This window comes from Excalfactoria chinensis, chromosome Z (genome assembly GCF_039878825.1).
Source record: "Excalfactoria chinensis isolate bCotChi1 chromosome Z, bCotChi1.hap2, whole genome shotgun sequence".
In the NCBI taxonomy this organism is placed as follows: domain Eukaryota; kingdom Metazoa; phylum Chordata; class Aves; order Galliformes; family Phasianidae; genus Excalfactoria; species Excalfactoria chinensis.
The window spans coordinates 49,578,812-49,597,725 of record NC_092857.1 but is presented as its reverse complement, the minus strand read 5'-3'; the positions used below and the strand labels follow the sequence as shown (position 1 = coordinate 49,597,725).

The following is an 18,914-nucleotide window of genomic DNA, read 5'->3' as shown; positions in this document are numbered from 1 at the left end:
CCTATGCTGAGCATGAGCTCATCAGCATTCTGTTTTGCATGGCTTCATAGCTTTCAGCAGGAATGTACATACTGGCAAAGCACATCCTGATTCTTGTCTTGCTTAACATGGGAGGAAACATGGAAGGAACAAGATCTGAGCAGATGAGGTAAAATACGAGTAGAAGGGCTACAATAAAATGGGTGACTGGTGATAGCTGCTGTTGGGCAGCAGCTGGAACATGGGACACATTCAGAAACCCAGTTTCATCAGACCTCCTGTTGAGTTAAACTTGCTTTCCTGTTTGGAAAAACAAAAAATAAAAAACAAAAAAACAAAAGTGGGTAACACTTGAACATTTCCACTGTAGTTGGAAGCAGGCCACTCCCATCATCCAATACTTCATTCAGTCCTGCTTGTGCAGGAATTCCACCTGCCACTGGAGCACACAGGCACCTGACACTGTGAAATGACACACAACTACGTTAGCTGAAATGCACTGGACAAAGCAGATGAAAGGGGACCTGAAGAACTAACTAATCATTGCAATAAAAAAAAAATAAAAAGAAAAAATAAAAAAACACCCAAATGTGCATAAATAATAGCTGAAACAGGGTAGAGCACCAGCAGGGCAGACAGGGCACAGCGCAGCCTCCTTTCCGCACGTCACAGCCCCACAGTTCCACGACACACCCAACGCGGGGCCTCCGACCTGAGGGGGCAACCTCCCCGCAGGGGGCGGGGCCTTCCTCCCTTCTTGTGATGCCTCAATTGCCGGTAGCCCCGCCCAGCCCTCCGAGGGAGGCAGGGAGGCGCCTGTAACACTCGCCCCTCTGCCGGAATTGGTCTTTTCCTCTTCCCCCCGGCCAGATATTGGCTGCCGTTCGCTAGCACCGAGAGAGAGGATTGGCTGTGCCGAGGGCGGCGGGCAGGCTGTGGTGGCCGCTGGGAGGCGTGCAGCCAGGCCCGGAAGGGGTGAGTGCGGAGCCGGCTCGGGCCGCGGGTTCCGGCGGGGACCGCGGCTTCGCGGAGGAGGAGGAGGAGCACAGCAGGGCAGCTCTGTGCCTTGTAAAGATCCCAGGGCTGTCGGCGCACCTAGGGGGCCGCTAGGGGCTCCCTCGGGAGCGAGCGGCCTGTGGGCTCGGGGAGGGCCGAGGGGCAGCGGGTGGGAGCCGAGGGGCCGCGGCGAGGCAGAGTCCTCAGGCTGCTGGCGGGGATGTGGGCAGGGCTCCGGCCTGACGCCCCGGGGTCGATGCCTCTCGGGAATGGGCAGTGCGGGCCGAGCAGCGGGCAGTTGCTGCTACCGGGCCGCGCCTGGGCCGACCGAGAGCCGCCAGGCGGGGCCAATCCGGGCGGGCTGCGAGCTGCCGGCACGCCCCGCGGAGGGGAGGGGGGGGCTCTGCTGCGCTCCGGAAGGGCCGTGCCTCGCCCGGCCACGAGCAGTTCCGTACACACAGCAGTATGGCAACGCGTAGCTGCGCTGCTCGGAATGGGCCGGCCCCTGGTATGGAGCGCCTGGTGGGTGTGTGCGTCCGCCCTGGTGTCGCCGCCGGAGCGTTCTCCGAAGCCGTCCCGGCTGAGGATGTCCCACGGAGCTGGGCGCGGTGCGGCTGGGGGCCCCCGCGGTCTCCTGCGTTACGGGTGGTGAAACCACGTCGCGTATGAATAGTGCGTATCTGTTACATAGCACGAGATCTCTCGTGATAAAAAACGGGTAGAGCCAGTGTTGCAGTTCTCATCGCAAGTGTTGATGTATAGCAGAAACATCAAAGGATGCGTTTGTGGCACGTGGGCCCCTTTCCCATACTCCTTTACTGTCAGACGCTTCTTTCAGTGTGGTTCTTGATTTACACTCGCCTGTATTCGTATTTAAGGGCTCTAGAAAAGCCCTTGTGCTCAGGTCTCTGGGAGTGTAAGCAGTATTTGTTTGGCCTCTGAGGGTCTGAGAGTTATGGATGCTGTTGAAGTTCCAACCATAACGTTTGCATTTTGATAGATGTTTATGGTAGTCTTTCTGAATATTTTGAATAAAGTATGTGGAGTAAACTTGTTCTAACTCATTTGTTCACTGATATGTTAATGATTTCCCTGAATTTTCATGGAAAGTGCCATAGAAGTCTAATAGTGTCCACTGTGGTGTTGTAAACAAGCTTCAGCAGTCTTGTTTCTGTGAGGCTGGTCTGAAATCAGTGCTGTGAAAGTATTTACGTCCATGGAAACTACAGTAGATACAAAGAGCACAATAACACTCTTTGATAGAGGAAATCGTCATGTAGAAAACACTGTTTTTCAGCATAGTCACTACCATTAGCTGTATGTTTTTACCAGTCATGAACAAGGGTCTGTATGCCATGCTTGTAAATTCTGCACCAGTGGAGGTGACCCACTGTTTCACATGGTAGCATCGTTGTTAGGAAATGGTTGTCCACGCAGTCCAGGTTTCACTGTCCAGCTTTCACTGTGCACATCCATTTTTTGTTCACTGTAACTGTTCTGCAAACTACTGTGTATGTCTGTGGGTAAAGCTTATTCCACGTGGAGGAATTCACTGACACACCTTTGCTTCCTGTGCTTGTTGATGTCAGATGCCCTTTTGTCAGATTGCGCCCCCCACTGCCATCTGTCACATGGTAACAAAACAGAATGGAATGTTGGTGTGAAGGTTCAAACTCTACTGCTGTACCACCAACATCAGGAAAACTGGAAGCATTGCTTTGGGGGCAGCAGTCCTGTATATTTGGTAATGTGTTTGCACGGGTCCCTGAAGCCTACTTTGCACTAATTTTGGTTGACTAATGCATTTTCAGAATTTCATGATACAGAGATGACTTTGAATGTGGCATAAAACTCAAAGCACTGGAAGATGGAACAGTAACTCCAGCTTTCTGGTCAGAGCAGTGGTGAAGGAGAGGTGCTTTGCATGCCCTTAAAAAAATGCTAACTTAAGTGGTAGTTTGGGCAGTGTCAATTTTCAGCTTCTATGATTTTTTTGATAGGCTTGTTTGGATGAAACACACTTAATGCTGTTAATCATAGGAACATCCTGAAGTGTTTGGAGGTAATGCTGTACTTATTTAATGCAAGGGCACTTTGTAACTTGAAGTAGAAAATATTGTCCTTGCAGGAACCTTTGTTCCCTTAAAGGCTGTGTCTGGTTGGCTGTTATTGTGGTACTTGAGGAGCTGGTTATAACTTATGCTGGAAATGGGTAATTATTAGCAATCTTGTGGTAATGGGTAGAATACTCTGCAGGAGTGACAGAGCATACAACCATGTGAATTACTAGTTGGTTATGTGTCTCTTAGAGGAAGGTATCTAGAGACTGTGCTGCCAATAGCATTAATCATAAAACAGCTTCTCAAATTTGATTTATTTCACGTGTGATGTTTTGGTACTAGACCCATGCAGAGCATTTCAGGTAGCTAAGTATGTGACTGGAAGCAGAAAGAATTCCAGTTGGCACGTACATCTGTTCTTTGGTATGTACTTAGTTATTAAAACATGATCTGAAAAGTTTGCAGTTGTCCACATGCTAAATTCCCCTATGGTTTTCTGGGTGTTGCTCTCACATCTGCAGCACTTTTCTCCTAGATGCTGTGCAAGAAGAAAACCCAGGGTGATAACTGAATGAATATGAAATGATACTTTGATAACACAGAAAAGTGAAATACAGAAAAATTGCTCTGATCCTGCTGGTGGATTGTGGATGATTGCTCAGGAGATTAGTGGTAATCAGTTACACTGAAATGTCCTTCCCCATCAGCTTAGTGTTAGATAAATCTGAAACGATCAAGAGAAATTTCCATAATTTCGTATCAAGTGATATTAAAACATTTTCAGATGACTAAATAAGTATTCTATTTCATTTTCTCTATAGCTGATGTTACATTGTAAACAAGTGAACGTCCATGGTGTGTTTGAACAAGATATTTGTAACTCAGTAACAGCTTCAGGGAAGTTGTCCAGTAATAATTTTAAGCAGTTCTTATAGTCAGAAATCAACAAGAGTATTTTGACCCCTGAAAATTTAGTCCTGACTAATACATCTTTAATGTATCTCTAAGATTAGCAGAAGAGACTTCAAGTAAACGGTAGCTGTGTTTTAAAAGAAAATGACAGGAAAATCAAGCACTTTTACTACACCCAGTGTCACGTCATAGAACATTTCAAGTGTAATCTTCTAGGAGTTTTTAAGAAAAACAAAAGTGAGAAGATGTGCAAAAGCAGAAAAATGAGAAGGTGATCAGTAGATAAATGGTGATTCGTCATCTGAGCAAGCGAGTAGTTGGAAGTAACACTGTAGGTCTTATCTTACTGTACCCACCAGGGACTGGGAAAAAAAAAAAAAACAAAAGCAGCAATCCTATTCTCATCCCAGCATAGTTAAGAATGATGTTGAACTCATATCTGTGTTTGTGATCCTAGCTCCTGGGAGAAGAGCACATGTCTGAAATTGTGGTGGGTGAGTGTGGGAGACACCTTGGGAAGGCCTTAAGTCTGATTTTCCCTTCCCAACCCTGCCATCCAAAAGCTCTCACATTTGGAACTTCTATCTGGCAGCCTTAAGTTGTATAGCATTGTTACAGGTAGAAACATTTCCCTTAGATAATTTCCACGTGTTGTTTCTGAATGTCAGTGAAGTCTTGGTGCCATTTCATCCTTAGGTATGGTGTTAAAAGCTATTTCCAGAATACTAGATCCAGTTTTGACATTGATTAGGATAGAGGTATTAACTATGCACATCCTGTAGCCTTCACTCTAATACTACTTGGTATGTTGCTGTTAGCTACAGCACAGTGGAAGTATTGACTCTTGCAATGTGGGGACCTCTATAACCTTGTGCTGTATTTTACATGGCTGCGCACTGGCAATTACTACTGATTTGGTAAATTGCTAAGTTGTTTATTCCTACTTAACTACTATTCTCTTTTTGAGAATTCTCATTTTCTTAGTACATGAGAACCCCCTCACATTCCATGTCTATGCTTTCAGATTTTACCTTGAGAACTAGCTTTGGATATGTTCTGTCTGTCACCTGGATCAGAGGCTTTTGTTACTCTTCCATCCAAGAAGATGTTTGTGGAAAGAAAAATGTTTAAAACAGTGAGGTTTCACTGTTCCACTCAGGGAAAAGAGTGCACTTCTGAGAGTGACTTTCATGATTGATAGTAGGTAGGAGTTTGTTCAGTTTGGGGTTGAATTCCATCTTCCTTAACTGTCTGAATTAGAGACGACAATACAGAAATACATCTTTGGATATGATCTGAATTCTGTCTTTTCTGAGAGTGTCTAGTACTTGAACTTACACCCTGGGATTCTGCTGTCATCTTGTGTTTACTCAGTTTATCAGCAACAAAGGAAGTGACTGTTCTTACTAACTAAAGTATGTTGAGGCCATCTGTACTGATAAAAGTAAAACCAAACGTAGTCTACTTAAATTGTATGAAAGTTTTGGCATTTTGCTTAGTACTGGCTTCTGTTTATGGCCTTTCAGCTCAGAAGAAATGCATGCTTCTGTAGAAAGTTTGTAATGGGAGCTGAAGCTGAAAAAAGGACATGAAGGTCATAGGCAAAGGGAAGAGAGAGTACAGATGGAGGGTTATTTTGAAAAGGAGCCAGGCTATCAGTACATGGTTTATTTAATAATAATAATAAAAAAAAACTTGGTAATTTTTTAAAAAGCATGGGAGAAACTACTTCTTTCTGTCTTTGTCTTTCATTCAGTACGCATTTGAAGTGTGAAAAGTCGTAGTGTTGGGGAAGGGAGAAGAGTTGGGTGAGCTAAGCTGACTGCTGCAGCCTGGAGGTGAGCTGGGTTGGCAAGATGCATTGTACTGCGTCTGGCTCCTCCTCCCCAGGCAGCCCCTACAGCATCGGGCTCTGCACCTGTGCCGGAAGCAGTCTTGATTTTGTGTTGTGTTTTGGTAGTTGTTGATAGCACAGCTTCAGGGCTTTCTCCAGCTCACCAAGAACTAGCAGGCAGTGGGAAGCAAGATTTGAGTAGGGAAAATGGCCAGGTCAACTGGCCCACACCAGCCAGAGGGATGACCTGAAGCATGTGATGTCTGGCTCAGCAGTGAAAGCCGGGCAGGGGGGCTGTGGTTTTGAAGGCAGGTGTTCTCCTAAAGCCTGCATGTGTTGAGGCTCTTCCTGGGATGTGGCTGAACATTGCTTGTTGATGGGATGTAGGGAATAATTGCTTTATACTTTTACTTCTATTCAGTGTTTGCTATTTAACGTTTACTTTAATTAAGCTACCGCTTATCTTAATGGATGAGCTTTTTACAAGTTGTTTATTTATTTTTGTTCATATTTCTCCACCCCCCCTCCCTCCTGCCCGAGGAAAGGAGATACAGAGAGAGGTGTTGCAGCCCAGCAACCTTTCAGTTAAAACACAGAGCTCATCACTGCAGGGGCTGCTGCCAAAGTCAGGCTTCTTGTTTTTCCAAGCTATAATGCTCTTTTCTAAGTGAGGGTGAGGCTTGTTCTTAATTGGTTAGGGCATACAATACATATGCTGTCCTTATCTTTAAAAGCTCTCAGTGCTTCAGTTGCTTAATCTTTCCTGTCTCTTGAGTTGAGTTTTAGTGTAGAATTTCTGCAGAAGCTATTCCTCAGGATAAAAACTGGAAAAGCAATTATTATGGTAAGCCTGTGCTGGCAGTCGGTAGGGCAGATTTGCATGTCCTACCAAAATCAGGGCTAAGTCAAGGTAGAGAAAAGTCATTTGAACTATTTCTAGTTCTGGCATAAAATCTGAGTAAGGCAGTGCAGTTAAACTTGACACCATGTAGAATATGAACTCATACTGGTTAAGTATTAGGAGGATGGTAAAACATCTGATGAAATAGTTGTACTTCAGGGTTCAGTGAAGAGTGAGTCCATGGCTGAGGAGTGCAGGGACCTTGGCAGCTGGGTTGGCACAGTGATCCCTGGTTCTAGCTGCTTTCTTCTGGCTTAGTTTTGCCACCTCAGTTATGCTGATAGAGCTGTCACCTGAGCTTTAAAAAAATCAGACCCTCAAAGAATGGGATTTGTAAAAGCTGAGCTAGTTAGCTCAATCCAATCCACATCTAGACAGCTGAAGCTGCAGCAAAGTAATCCTGCCTGACCCTGTCCATTTGGCTGAAGTGAGTGGGCAACAATTATCTGTGTGGGGATTCCCTACACCCTGCTGGAAGGGAGAGCCTCAGTGATGGTTAGGATCTGTGCAGGGTCCTCAGCTTTAAGGTAGTGTTTAGGGACAGGGAGGAGTTCTAATATCACAGGGGTTTGTAGCTGTTCAGACCCATGTATTGTGGGAATGTGCATATTGACTAATGCAGAAATGGAACCATTTACATTCTGAAGTTTAACTGGACTGGAATATTTCAAAACCTCCATTTTTTGCAGCTATGGCACAAAATGCACTGGCACTGATTCAATAAAAATTGGTAGGGTCAGACTGGTAGTGCAGTAGTTATAAACATGGTGGTGTCAAGTGTGCCTAAGTACTTTCAAGAGTTTAGTTTGATGTGACGTAATAAATAACTGTGAATTGCCCAGCATTGTTCTTGGAGTTGACAGTGTGTAAATCTGATGGAGTTAATGTTTTTCTTGACTCTCTAAGTGGTCTAAATGCAGAATTATTTTGTCGTTAAAGTGAAGGAGATGACAGCAAGCATCATTTTATCCTCACAAAGACATTGAGATATCTTTAATTGCCTGTACTGTGCTTCCAAAGCCAACCCCGCAGTGGGGAAAAAACTGGTTGTTTGCAAAAGGGATCCTTTGCACTACTGAGATTCTGGAAACCTAAATTGGTCAGTCTGTTTGAAGATATAGCCAGCTGATGTTTCAGTCATTAACAAAATAATCAGTTTATGCAATCCAAGAGGTAAACAAAAAAAAGTTTGTTTTAATTTAGTGTGAATTCAGTAGAAAGTCAGACCGACAGCTTATTGAACTGGGACTATGGGCTAGTTTCAGCCGCAGGCAAAGATAAGGAGCTATGCTAAGTAAAAACATTGACTTAGTGGAATTCCTATGCTCAAAGGAGAGTACAAAATGACCTGGAAGGTTAATGAAAAGACAATAACTAATGCCTGAAAAATAAATCCCTGAAGCATATTCCATTTGTTAGTATCAGCTCAACTATGTGTATATTGCTTATGGAAATAACACTGTTGTGTTCTCAAATATCCTAATGAGCAGTGTGAAGTCACTGCTAAACCAAAGTCTCTGAAGGAGGAACTTTTAGGTAAGTGCATCAGGTTCTGTAGTAAAATGTTTAATTTTTATTTCTGGTATGGTTTTCCAAGGTGTGGATAAATCCCAATCGAAGCTAAATTCTCTCTGAACATTATTTGTTTTGAAAATAAAATGTTGGTTTTTTACTGTTTGGAGTTTGTGAGAATAATAACGTATTTCAAGAATTTCAGTGCTAATCTGGCTGTAGTGGGAGGAGAGGTGGGAATTGTGACAATAGCATGTTTTTAAATTATTCACGTTTCTGTCATTTTTATTCTGTGACTTTCTTCTGTGAACTGAAATGATTAAATCTCTCTTGTCTAGAGCACTGCTGCTTGTAAAACTGAAACTGTTGTTTAAATCCAAATTGAATAACTGGAATCTCCATCTAGGCAGATTTGTATCTAGAAGCAAGCATAAGTTCAGGTGCATATGGCTAATAGCTTTTGGAATAAAATGGCTTACCTGGGCTAACAGCTATCAGAAATAACTGCTAAGGAAAAGATCTTTATTCTACCTCTTCAAGGTAGAGCTAGCTGATACTAGAGTTTGGTTTTAGATTTTTCAGATAGCTGAAAACAAGCTTTTATTCTTGGAACTTTTTATTAATGGATAACATAGTTGAATTAGTGGGTTGTGATGCAAAGGATGAGGGACAATTAGCAGCTTTGTCAATTTTACTATTAATGGCTGTGAATTGATGCAGAAGCAACACATTGGGGTTTTTTTTCTGCTCAACATGAAATTAGTTGCAGGTCTTCAAGGAGATGTGGTCTGTTTTGTCCTGGTTAGTTGTAACAGTCATTCTGGGAGCTGTCACAGCAACAAATATTTCATGACAAATTTCTTAAGTAAGAAGACTGGGAAGAGGAAGGGTGGTGAAAAGTGGGGGGGGGTTTGTTGTTGTTGTTGTTTTTGTTTGTTTGTTTCTCCTCTCTCTGTGACCATGATATTATTGACCATTATCTATGATGAGCCTGTCAGGGTAGCAGGTCTACACATTTTTGGTTCAAACAGAACAGTAGCTACGATTTGTTCATGATGTAATTTTCTTCCTGCCTCACTTTGTTAAAGAAGCCTTCTTTGTTTCTTTGTCTTAATGAATGTATTTGGAGAGACTCTTAATATCTTTCTTAATGAGTTCTTAAGTGAGCTAAAACTTTCTAAGAAAAGATACTGCCAGAGAAAGCTTTGTGCACTATTTCATGGTCAACAGTTTACAAATGTGTTTTATGCTCTGAACATGCAGCTTCTGTCAAGTAAGCCCTCAGTTTTCATCTGATAATGCATAAATATCTGCAACAATTACATCTCTGTACAGCTTTTTACAAATAGTATGCACAAATTTTCATACCATTGCTCATTAATGTCAGCAGTGGAAAGGCAAATGCTAATGGCTAGTGGGATGGCAGGCTACTCCTCAGTAGTTGAAAATCTTTATCAATTTATATTTAAAATTGTCTGAGAACAAATTTGCTTTTATATCAGCTAGTTGGAATAATGGAACTTATATCTAGTAAGAATGTATCCCCATATTTTTCTTGTTGCATATCTGTGCAGTCATCACGGAAGACTGTTTCACTGCAATCATAATACAGCCCGAATTAGAAAAAAATAAAATAAAAAATCAAGTTCTTTTGGTCAGTCCTGTCACGTGCTTTGAAAAGCAGACAGCTGGAGCAAATGGAGATTAATGAAAATAAGAAAATGTTGAATTGATGAAGGCTGTAGGTGAGATGCAAGTGCAATTAGGTGAACTTGTCAAATTCAGTGATTATAGGGTTCAGGCTGAAATTTAGCATATATGGATTCTTGGTTGCTCTTTCCATTTGTTAGTGAACAGACTTTTCAGGAGGTTCAGAGGTTTGCTTGGCTGGTTTTTATACACTGGTGGGGAATAAAATACTCCAAATTGTCAATTTCATAAATTAGTTAATTTATAGGGTATCCCATTCATGATGGGCCACGATTATGCATGAGGACAGTCGAAGCAGATCATGTGGTGTATTCACGTTTGCTGTTTTTCTGTTTAAGCGTATGCGGACCGAGTTAGAAAACTCAATTGTCTTCTTTTCAAACTACAGAAATTACTAGATGCAGAAAGAAGGGCATTCCGTATTACAGCATTTGGAGAAAAGCAGGATTTTATTAAGGAGGCTTGATTTCTTTCATAATTTTTAACAGTGCATTTGTGAATAAGACTTTGAACAACATGATGCTGTCCAAGTAAGTTGGTGGGAGCCACAGATCAGACAAAGCCTGCCTGCACCTGTGGCTAGTTGTCCCATAGGCATGTTTTACATTCACCCAGATGGTGGCAATTTATGAGTAGTACTGCAGATCTAGGCCATGCATGCCTTAACCCCAGGAGACCGCTTCTTTCTTGAGTGCAGGGTATGAAGGGGTCTAGAGGATAATGAAGAATGGAAAACAATGCAGAATCAGTGGAGATGTTGGGTGATGTAGTGTTGGTGTCTAGAGTACTGCTGAGAGTTCACTGAGTCACAGTACAGGAGGTTCCAGCCTGATCAAGTCTGGCTCTGTAAGCCTCATTGATTTATGTTTAGGACTGTGGTCAAGGTAATGGATTGTTTCTCCATCATGGTACTGGGCTGTGAACAGCTGTTTATCTTGCCTAGGTGATCAAGAAGGCCAGTGGCATCCTGTCTTGTATCTGTTGCCAGCAGGAGTAGGCAAGTGATCATCCCTATGTGCTCAGCACTGGTAAAGACACGTGGAGTACTGTGCTCAGTTTTGGGCCCCTCACTACAACAAAGATGTTGAGGCCCTGAAGTGTACCCAGAGGAGGGCAGTGAAGCTGGTGGGGGGAATGGAGCACAAGTCTTAGGAGGAGCTGCTGGAGGGCTGGCATTGTTTAGTCTGGAGGAGGATTGGGAAGACCTTATTGCTCTCTACAACTCCCTGAAATGAGATTGTGGCAAGACTGGAATCGGCCTCTTCTCTCATGTAACTTGTGATTAGACTAGAGGGAATGGCCTTAACTTGCACCAGGGGTGATTCAGGTTGGATGTTAGGAAAGATTTCTTCTTCAGGTTAGGTGCTGGAATGGGCAGCCCAGGGAAGTGGTGGAGTCACCATCTTTCCAGGTGTTCAAGAAACACTTAGATGTACTGAGAGACATGGTTTAGTGGAGGAATATTGGTGGTAGGTGAATGGTTGGACTGGATGGTGTTGCAGGTCTTTTCCAACCTTGGTCAGTCTGTAACATATACATCTACAGATAACCTACAGATAACCTTCAACACAGTGTTACTTCTGGAAAAAGGAGTGTTTTATGTAGTTGTTTTTTGCTTTTTTTTTTTTTTTTTTTTTTTTTTTTTTTTTTGCTTTTTTTTTTTTTTTTTCCCCCTTATTTGGAAGGTGGGGATATGAAGGGGGAACACTGACCCAAATTTGCTAGGGAAGTCAGATGGATTGAGTCCAGATGGCTCAGGCTTTCTATGCTGCAGCCTGTAGTCAGCTGGCTCTAGGGAGTAGGGTCCTCAGTGCAGCAGTCACAAATGCAAAACAGTCTGCTGCTTTGCTTTTATTGGTTAAATACAGTACCCTGGGGAGCCCACCTGTCTGTTTTTTTGCTGTGCAATTTAGGAACTGCTCTCCTGGGTTTTGCTTTTAAATCCAGCTCTGGTGACCTGAAATAATTTTCTGCTTCATGACTGGTGCTATTGAACCTTTGAGAAATTCAGGTATCTTTCTCATACAATGTAGGTGTGGCTGTAGCCATCTTTAGCCTACCACAGTAATTGTGTCTTCAGCCAGTTTCCCATACTGTAGTTACAGATGTGTTGCATCAGAAGGGAAACACATCCTTTCATCTAGGCTTTGGCTTTTGTGAGGATGTGTCATCTCTCTAGCAGAAGTCTGTTCTATCAGCATGTTCTTTGAGCAGGCTGAGTAAATTGAGCTTTTGTGTGCCAGGCAGAATGATGCCCACTGCAGAGGATGGGCTTGCCAGAAGAAGTAGAGAGAAGGTATTCTATGTCTTGAGAACTTTGTTGAACAAAGTGCTGCTTGTAGACTGATCTCTGGATTTAGATGCCTAACTGCTGCCCATTTCAGGCAAGCGGGTGAATAAACGTGCAGTGCCTACTCATATTTGTTATCTAGGTAGAAGTAATCTCTTCCCTTAATTCAAATGTGAAATCCAAACATTTAGTAAAAGGTAGAAGTTTTCACTAGTTTGATCTAATAAACTTCTGCCAGGGCAGAATAACTGTATCTTTTAAGAATAATTGAATACAAGATAAATCCTCCTGAAGTGGAAGCATTATTTGGAACAGAAAAGGCATTGCATGCAACTTTAAAGGTCTTACCAGCTGTGAACATCAATTTAAAACAAAAAACAAATCCAAATGCTTGTATTCAGAGAGTTTGACTGTCCCGAGTGGACATCTGTTTGTGAAGAATACTGATGAATTAAGAATTAAGCAGCTACATTGTGTTTTTACATTCTATTTCAACAAGTTTTATTAGCATGTTTGAGGGCTGACTTCTGTCTTGCTGTGCTGATTTATTAACCTAACTGTTGGGTTTTGCTCTGCACGTTGTCTGGATGTGACTGCTTACTGTCATCTCCCTCTGGCACTCTGCTTACCAATCATGTTATAATCTGTGGAAACTGAACAATTCAGAGCTTGCTTGAATAAACATGACTTGCTGATTGACTTAGTAAGGATATTAACTGGTTGACTAATTAGGAAAATTAATTGTCAGTTCCTCCCCACTTTTTTTTTTTTTTAATTGTTGCATTAGCTGCAGAGATTATGTTGGCAAAGATGATAAAGGGTTGTTTTCACATTTCTAGTGGCAGTATTTGAAAAGAATTGCAGGAATAGCATAGTTAATGATGAATTTACCATTCTAGCTTCTGTTGTTCAGTATGATATGAACAGCTGTGTGCAAATACATGCAATTTAAAAAGATTGCATGTAATCAAACTACATAGGTAAATGAGGATCTCTTCCTGCTCATTTTTTATTTTTTTTTTCTACAGAGGTTCCACAATGCTTATGGAACTGGGCCATAGTTGTAGAGACACTTCATGTGCTCTCATGGAGAAGAGTGGAAAGGAGAGATAAGTAGGATTATGCATTCCAGGGGAGATTTTGAGCTGTAGATCTAATGTTTTAAGTTATAGCAGCATCACTGTAGTAAATGCTTCTTAGAATTGGCTAAAGATCACAAAAAGTGGAGCTGACAAGATTAGATTAACTCCTTATGTTATACTTAAGTCTAACATTGAAGTTCTAAGTAATTGAATTGCAACTATTTGCTTTCCAATTTTAAGCACTGCAAATATCTTTATTATTGCTGTAAATTCACCTGGGAATAAAACTCAAATACTTCAGACTCTTGTGAGAGACGTTTCGGTGTATGTAATTTTCTTTCATTTACACCACCCATAATTTTTTTTCCTGATTATCAAGCAAAAGAAAAATTCTTATTTTCTAGAAGCTTGTCTATATTTTGAGGCCTTACATTCTCCACCATTGTTCTCTGTCTCACTGTTGATTTTTTGTTTGTTTGTTTGTTTTTCTCTGATCTGTGGAAGATCAGACAGGAAGTATTTGAACTTAATTCACAGAACTATTGAAGTGCAGTTTCTAAGAAAAGTTTTTGGAGTTGCCACGCTGGCAATTATAGACAAATTCTTGTAGGAGGCTGTGCCTGAACTTTGGGCTGTAGCATCTAGTAGAAGTAATACTACTAGTATTCTTCTACTAGTAGAAGAAGAACTACTTGTAATAAGTACAACTTCTATTTGCTGTTTGAGCTGAAGTTGGCATGTCTGGGCTGTGGGCCACATACTGCCCAGCCCATCCTGTATCTGCTCCCTACACTACCATCTGCTGTCATGTTAGTGGTTCTCTGCCACTGAGTGGCCCTGCCTGGCCTAGGTACACACTCATCGCTCATAGCAACCACAAATCGGTGTGTGATTGGTACTGTGTAGTCTGGCACCAGGACATGGAGAAGGCATGATGCAGTACTAAATCACAGAATGACCCGGATTGGAAGGGGCCTCAAGGATCATGTAGTTCCAACCCCCCTGCCTGGCAGGGCCACCAAACATACACCTTTACTAGATCAGGTTGCCCAGGGCCCTGTCCAACCTGGCCTTGAACACCTCCAAGGACAGGGCATCCACAACCTCCCTGGGCAGCCTGTTCCAGGCCCTAACCACTCTCCTAGTAAAGAACTTCCCCCTAACATCCAACCTAAGTCTTCCCTCCTTCAACTTGGATCCTTTTTCCCTAGTCCTGCGACTGTCAGCCCTTTCAAAGAGTTTACTCCCCTCCTGGGTGTAGGTTCCTTTCAGGTATTGAAAGGCTGCAATGAGGTCACCCCGCAGCCTTCTCTTCTCCAGGCTGAACAAGCCTAACTCCTTCAGCCTGTCCTCATAGGGGAGGTGCTCCAGGCCCCTGATCATCTTTGTGGCCCTCCTCTGGACCCTTTCCAAAATCTCTATGTCCTTCTTGTACTGAGGGCTCCACACCTGGACACAGTACTCCAGATGGGGCCTCACAAGAGCCGAGTAGAGAGGGACAATCACCTCCCTATCCCTGCTTACCACCCCTCTCCTGATAGAACCCAGGATCCCATTTGCCTTCCGAGCCGCCAGAGTGCACTGCTGGCTCATGTTGAGTCTCTCATCCATCAGGACCCCCAGGTCCTTCTCTGCCGAGCTGCTCTCAAGGATCACTCCTCCCAGCCTGTACAGGTGCCTGGGGTTCTTCCGGCCCAAGTGCAAAACCTTGCACTTTGCTGTGTTGAACCTCATTAGGTTCACCTGAGCCCAGCTTTCCAGACTGTCGAGGTCCCTCTGGATGGCATCCCTTCCTTCCACTGTATCAACCACACCACTCAGCTTGGTGTCCTCAGCAAACTTGCTGAGGGTGCACTCATTCCATCATCAATGTCATTAATAAAGATGTTAAAGAGCACTGGTCCCAAGACAGACCCTTGGGGGACACCACTCATTACCAGCCTCCACCCGGACATAGAGCCATTGACCACCACCCTCTGTCTGCGGCCTTTCAACCAATTGCTTATCCATCGAGTCATGCACCCATCAATTCCACTTCCCTCCAATTTGGAGATGAGGATGTGGTGAGGGACCATGTCAAAGGCCTTGCTCAGGTCCAGGTAAATGACATTGGTTGCCTTCCCTTCATCCACCATCGCCATCACTCCATCATAGAAGGCCACAAGATTAGTTAAGCACGACTTTTAAGCATGACTTTTAAGTCATATTATGGCAAATAATTTTATGCATTGTGATATATCAGCTAAACACAGTCCTGCAAACAGCAAAAAATATGTAGCTGCGCTTCCTGTTTTGGTGAAAGGATTTGAGAACTGATTTCAAGACTGCCAAAAAAAAGAAAATCAGCACTTTTTTAGTGTATTTGCAACTCCATTTTCAGTCGGTGTTAATACATTACCTACAGATTTTTAAACAGAGTGTGTAGAGTGACAGTCCAACTTGTGATCCTCTCTTGGTTGAACTTTCATGAACCCTCTCTTAACAGAGAGAAATAGCACTCACTTCACCGTCATGCCTTATTCATATCACCACTTTTCGGCAGTATGTACATTTGTAAACAACTGTTTTCAGGGATGAAGTACAGGAAGAGTAAAATTTCATCAAAAATTGCTGACAAACACTTGGAGAACTCACTAAGAATTGCAACTGCTGACACTGAAGCAGACTTTTGCATTAGATGCAAAGAAGCGAGGTGAGATATCCCACTGTTTTTTTGTTACTCTGTTTTTATTTTAATAAGAGATCTTTAAAGTAAGTTTTCTTATACACAAATTAGCTATGTTATATATTTTGAAAGGGCTGGTCTGAAAGTAATACTTCCTATCCTATTATGTTGGCCAACATCAGAGGCCGGCGTTGGTGGAATGACAGTAGTGGTTGAACCTTCCCACCAATTTCCCACTGCGGTTTGTTGCTGTGTGTCAGATGGTAGAAGAGGAGCAATCTGACAAAATGGCATCTGACATGGAAGTGTGTATGAAGCAAAGGTGTGTCTCCTCTATGAGGAGAAAATGGCACCCATTGGTGTTCAGTGAAACTTTCTGAACATTTATGGAGACCAAGTTATAGATGTGAGCTCAGTGAGGCAGTAGGTAATGTGTTTCAGCAGTGATGGCAGCAATACTGGTCACCTTCACTTCTCAGATTTTTTGCTAGTGCAGCATGCAGGCTGGTTCACTGCTGATGAAAATGCGCAGCTAATGGAGGTGACTGTGCTGAAAAATGAGAGTCTTGTAGCTGAGACTTACCTCTGTCAAATAGTGTTATTGTGTTCTTTGTATCTGTTGTTACTTCTGGGGAAACATGAGAGGCATTACTTACTTACCTTTGAGTACTGCATTAAGTTTTGGGCACCTCAGTACAGAAAGAACACTGAAGTGCTGGAGCAGGTCCAAAGAAAGTCAACAAGGCTTGTGAAGGGCTTGAAGAATATGCCCTATGAAGAAAGGTTGAAGGAACTGGGGTTGTTTAGTCTGGGGAAAAGGAGACTGAGGGAGACCTTACTGCTCTCTTCCAATATCTGAAAGGTGCTTACAGCGAGAGCAGAGCAGGTCTCTTCTCACTGGTGACTGGTGACAGGACAAGGGGGAATGGCCTCAAGTTGTGCCAGGGTAAGTTTAGGTTGGATATTAGGAAACACTTCTTTACAGAAAGGGTTGAAGCACTGAAATAAGCTCCTCAGGGAGGTAGCTGAGTCACCATCCCTGGATGTACTTAAAAAATGTTTGGCTGTTGTGCTCAGGGACATGATTTAGCATTGGGTTGTTGGTTAGGATAGTATGGTTGGACTCTATGATCTTTGAGGTCTTTTCCAACCTGAGTGATTTTATGATTCTACCTATTCTTGGCCCTGGATTTTTTCCTCTTCACTCAGTGCAGCCCAGGCAAACCGTGAGGTTGGACACCAATAAATTGAAGCTTCTGAGGAATTATATAACTTTTATAAGTATAGTACTACCCTTCAAATGCTTGTTTCTTTTCTTACATTTCATTTTTTTATTCATGTTAAGTAGACAGTGCTAAGGGTAGCTTCCTGTATGTCAGACCCAGCAAAATGACAACTTCAAAAATGATGCCCATTTCAAAAGAGAAATAAACACTGCTTAAAGTCTTGGACACAGTAAAAATGTTGTTGCCTCTTTTGATCAGAAACTATGTTAATAGTTGCAGAGCTGATTTTCTTTACATTTAATGTGTGTTTATTACGGTTTCATGACTTTTGAGAGTGGGAAAGCTAATATGTAACTGCTATGTGTAGTGCAGATTGAAAGTGACATAGAGGGAGATGGGAAAGCCATTGAACATCTGAAATCTGGTCTTCCATTTGTATTTGTACAAACCTTTGGATGTGAGCTTTTGTGTTAGATTATTTGTAGATGATACTACTCCTGCATTAGAAACTCTTCATTAAATTATTGGCAGCTTTCCCACTCTTTTTCAAATTCCTGTATAGCTCTTAATCCATGTTTTCTTTGTAAGTGTTATGATCTGTCAACATTGCATACTACTGCAATAATAGCGACCAGCCTGGACTATAGCTCTATATGGCATGAAGGCTTTTCTGTTACAGTTTTTGTAGGTGTCTTGTGTGAAATAACACAGGTATGAGGTGCAGAAATAAGTTGCTTTTGAAGAAGAAAGGAGGTCTTGTGGCATCTGACTTAGTTTCAGTTGTTTTTGTAAGGTCTTTATCACAGACTTGTTATGATGATGGCAAGACTGGCCTTGTTTATAATTAGTGAAGATCAAAATTGTAACTGTTATGTGCTTTCACGTATGTGCTGAGCACCTGGCGTTCTTAACAGGTGTATGTTTGTGAATTTCAAAGCTTCATAGTCAAGAAATGGGAAATTCCTTCCTTTAAGATAAAAAAATAAAGTTTCAGAGAAGATTAAAACTGTAGATGTATTGTTGTCTAACAGTCTTCTTTTTGTTTGCTTTTTCCTTGTTTTTTATTTTCTTCCTCTAGAATCTCATGCAACAATGGGTCAAGAAGCTGGCAAACCTGCATGGCCAAAACCAACAGGAGGGTACCAGACTATTACGGGTAGAAGATACGGAAGAAGGCATGCTTATGTCAGTTTTAGACCATCTTTGAATAATCAAGATGGAAATCAACACCAACACAATGGAGAATATGAAGGATTAGAAGAATTGAATGATGTTCAGGAACAGATTTCTTTATGTATGTACATATCTCTGTGTATATTCTGTTTTATTGCAGACTGGTTTTTAGGGGTTGGGGAGGGAAGGAAGATAGGGATATGTAGAAAAGGGAGGAGGGTATCCACAGATGTAATAGATATGTGTAAACTACACTTTGGATGATTCCACGTAATGAAACTTAAAGCAAACTGAAATATTTTTAGATTTCGGTTTTCCCTGAAGAAGGTACGAATAAGTTAATGTGTACTAACGAGTTGTATAATCATGAGACAGAATCTCATTATTTTCCCTTTCTTGAATGACCTTTGTTGAAAGTCACGTTTGGAAGAAAATTTGTTCTGACCTTCTATAAGAACAAGGCTATGAAATATTGGACAGATCATTGACCAAATCATCTATCTTTGACGTCAGTGTAGTTACAGTGGAAATTATTTTAAGCTTGTGTAAGATCTTAAAAGTTGTCTTCTGTTGG

The 18,914-nt window shown here is 42.2% G+C and overlaps 1 protein-coding gene across 4 annotated transcripts in view; it reads left to right on the top strand.

Annotated features, from left to right (window-relative positions):
* Positions 1 to 758: 758 nt before the first annotated feature.
* PJA2 (praja ring finger ubiquitin ligase 2) overlaps positions 759 to 18,914 on the top strand; it is a 38,963-nt gene continuing 20,807 nt past the window's right edge. Inside the window, exons 1-2 of one of the 4 annotated variants that reach the window (XM_072360325.1) lie at positions 759 to 954; positions 18,246 to 18,461. In XM_072360325.1, coding sequence (XP_072216426.1) covers positions 18,260 to 18,461 — 202 coding nt within the window. In that variant the 5' untranslated portion in view covers positions 759 to 954; positions 18,246 to 18,259. Of the gene's footprint in view, positions 1,048 to 1,511; positions 1,648 to 15,948; positions 15,969 to 18,245; positions 18,462 to 18,914 lie in introns of those variants that run through there. The other 3 variants (XM_072360326.1, XM_072360324.1, XM_072360327.1) reach the window with 3 other exon arrangements.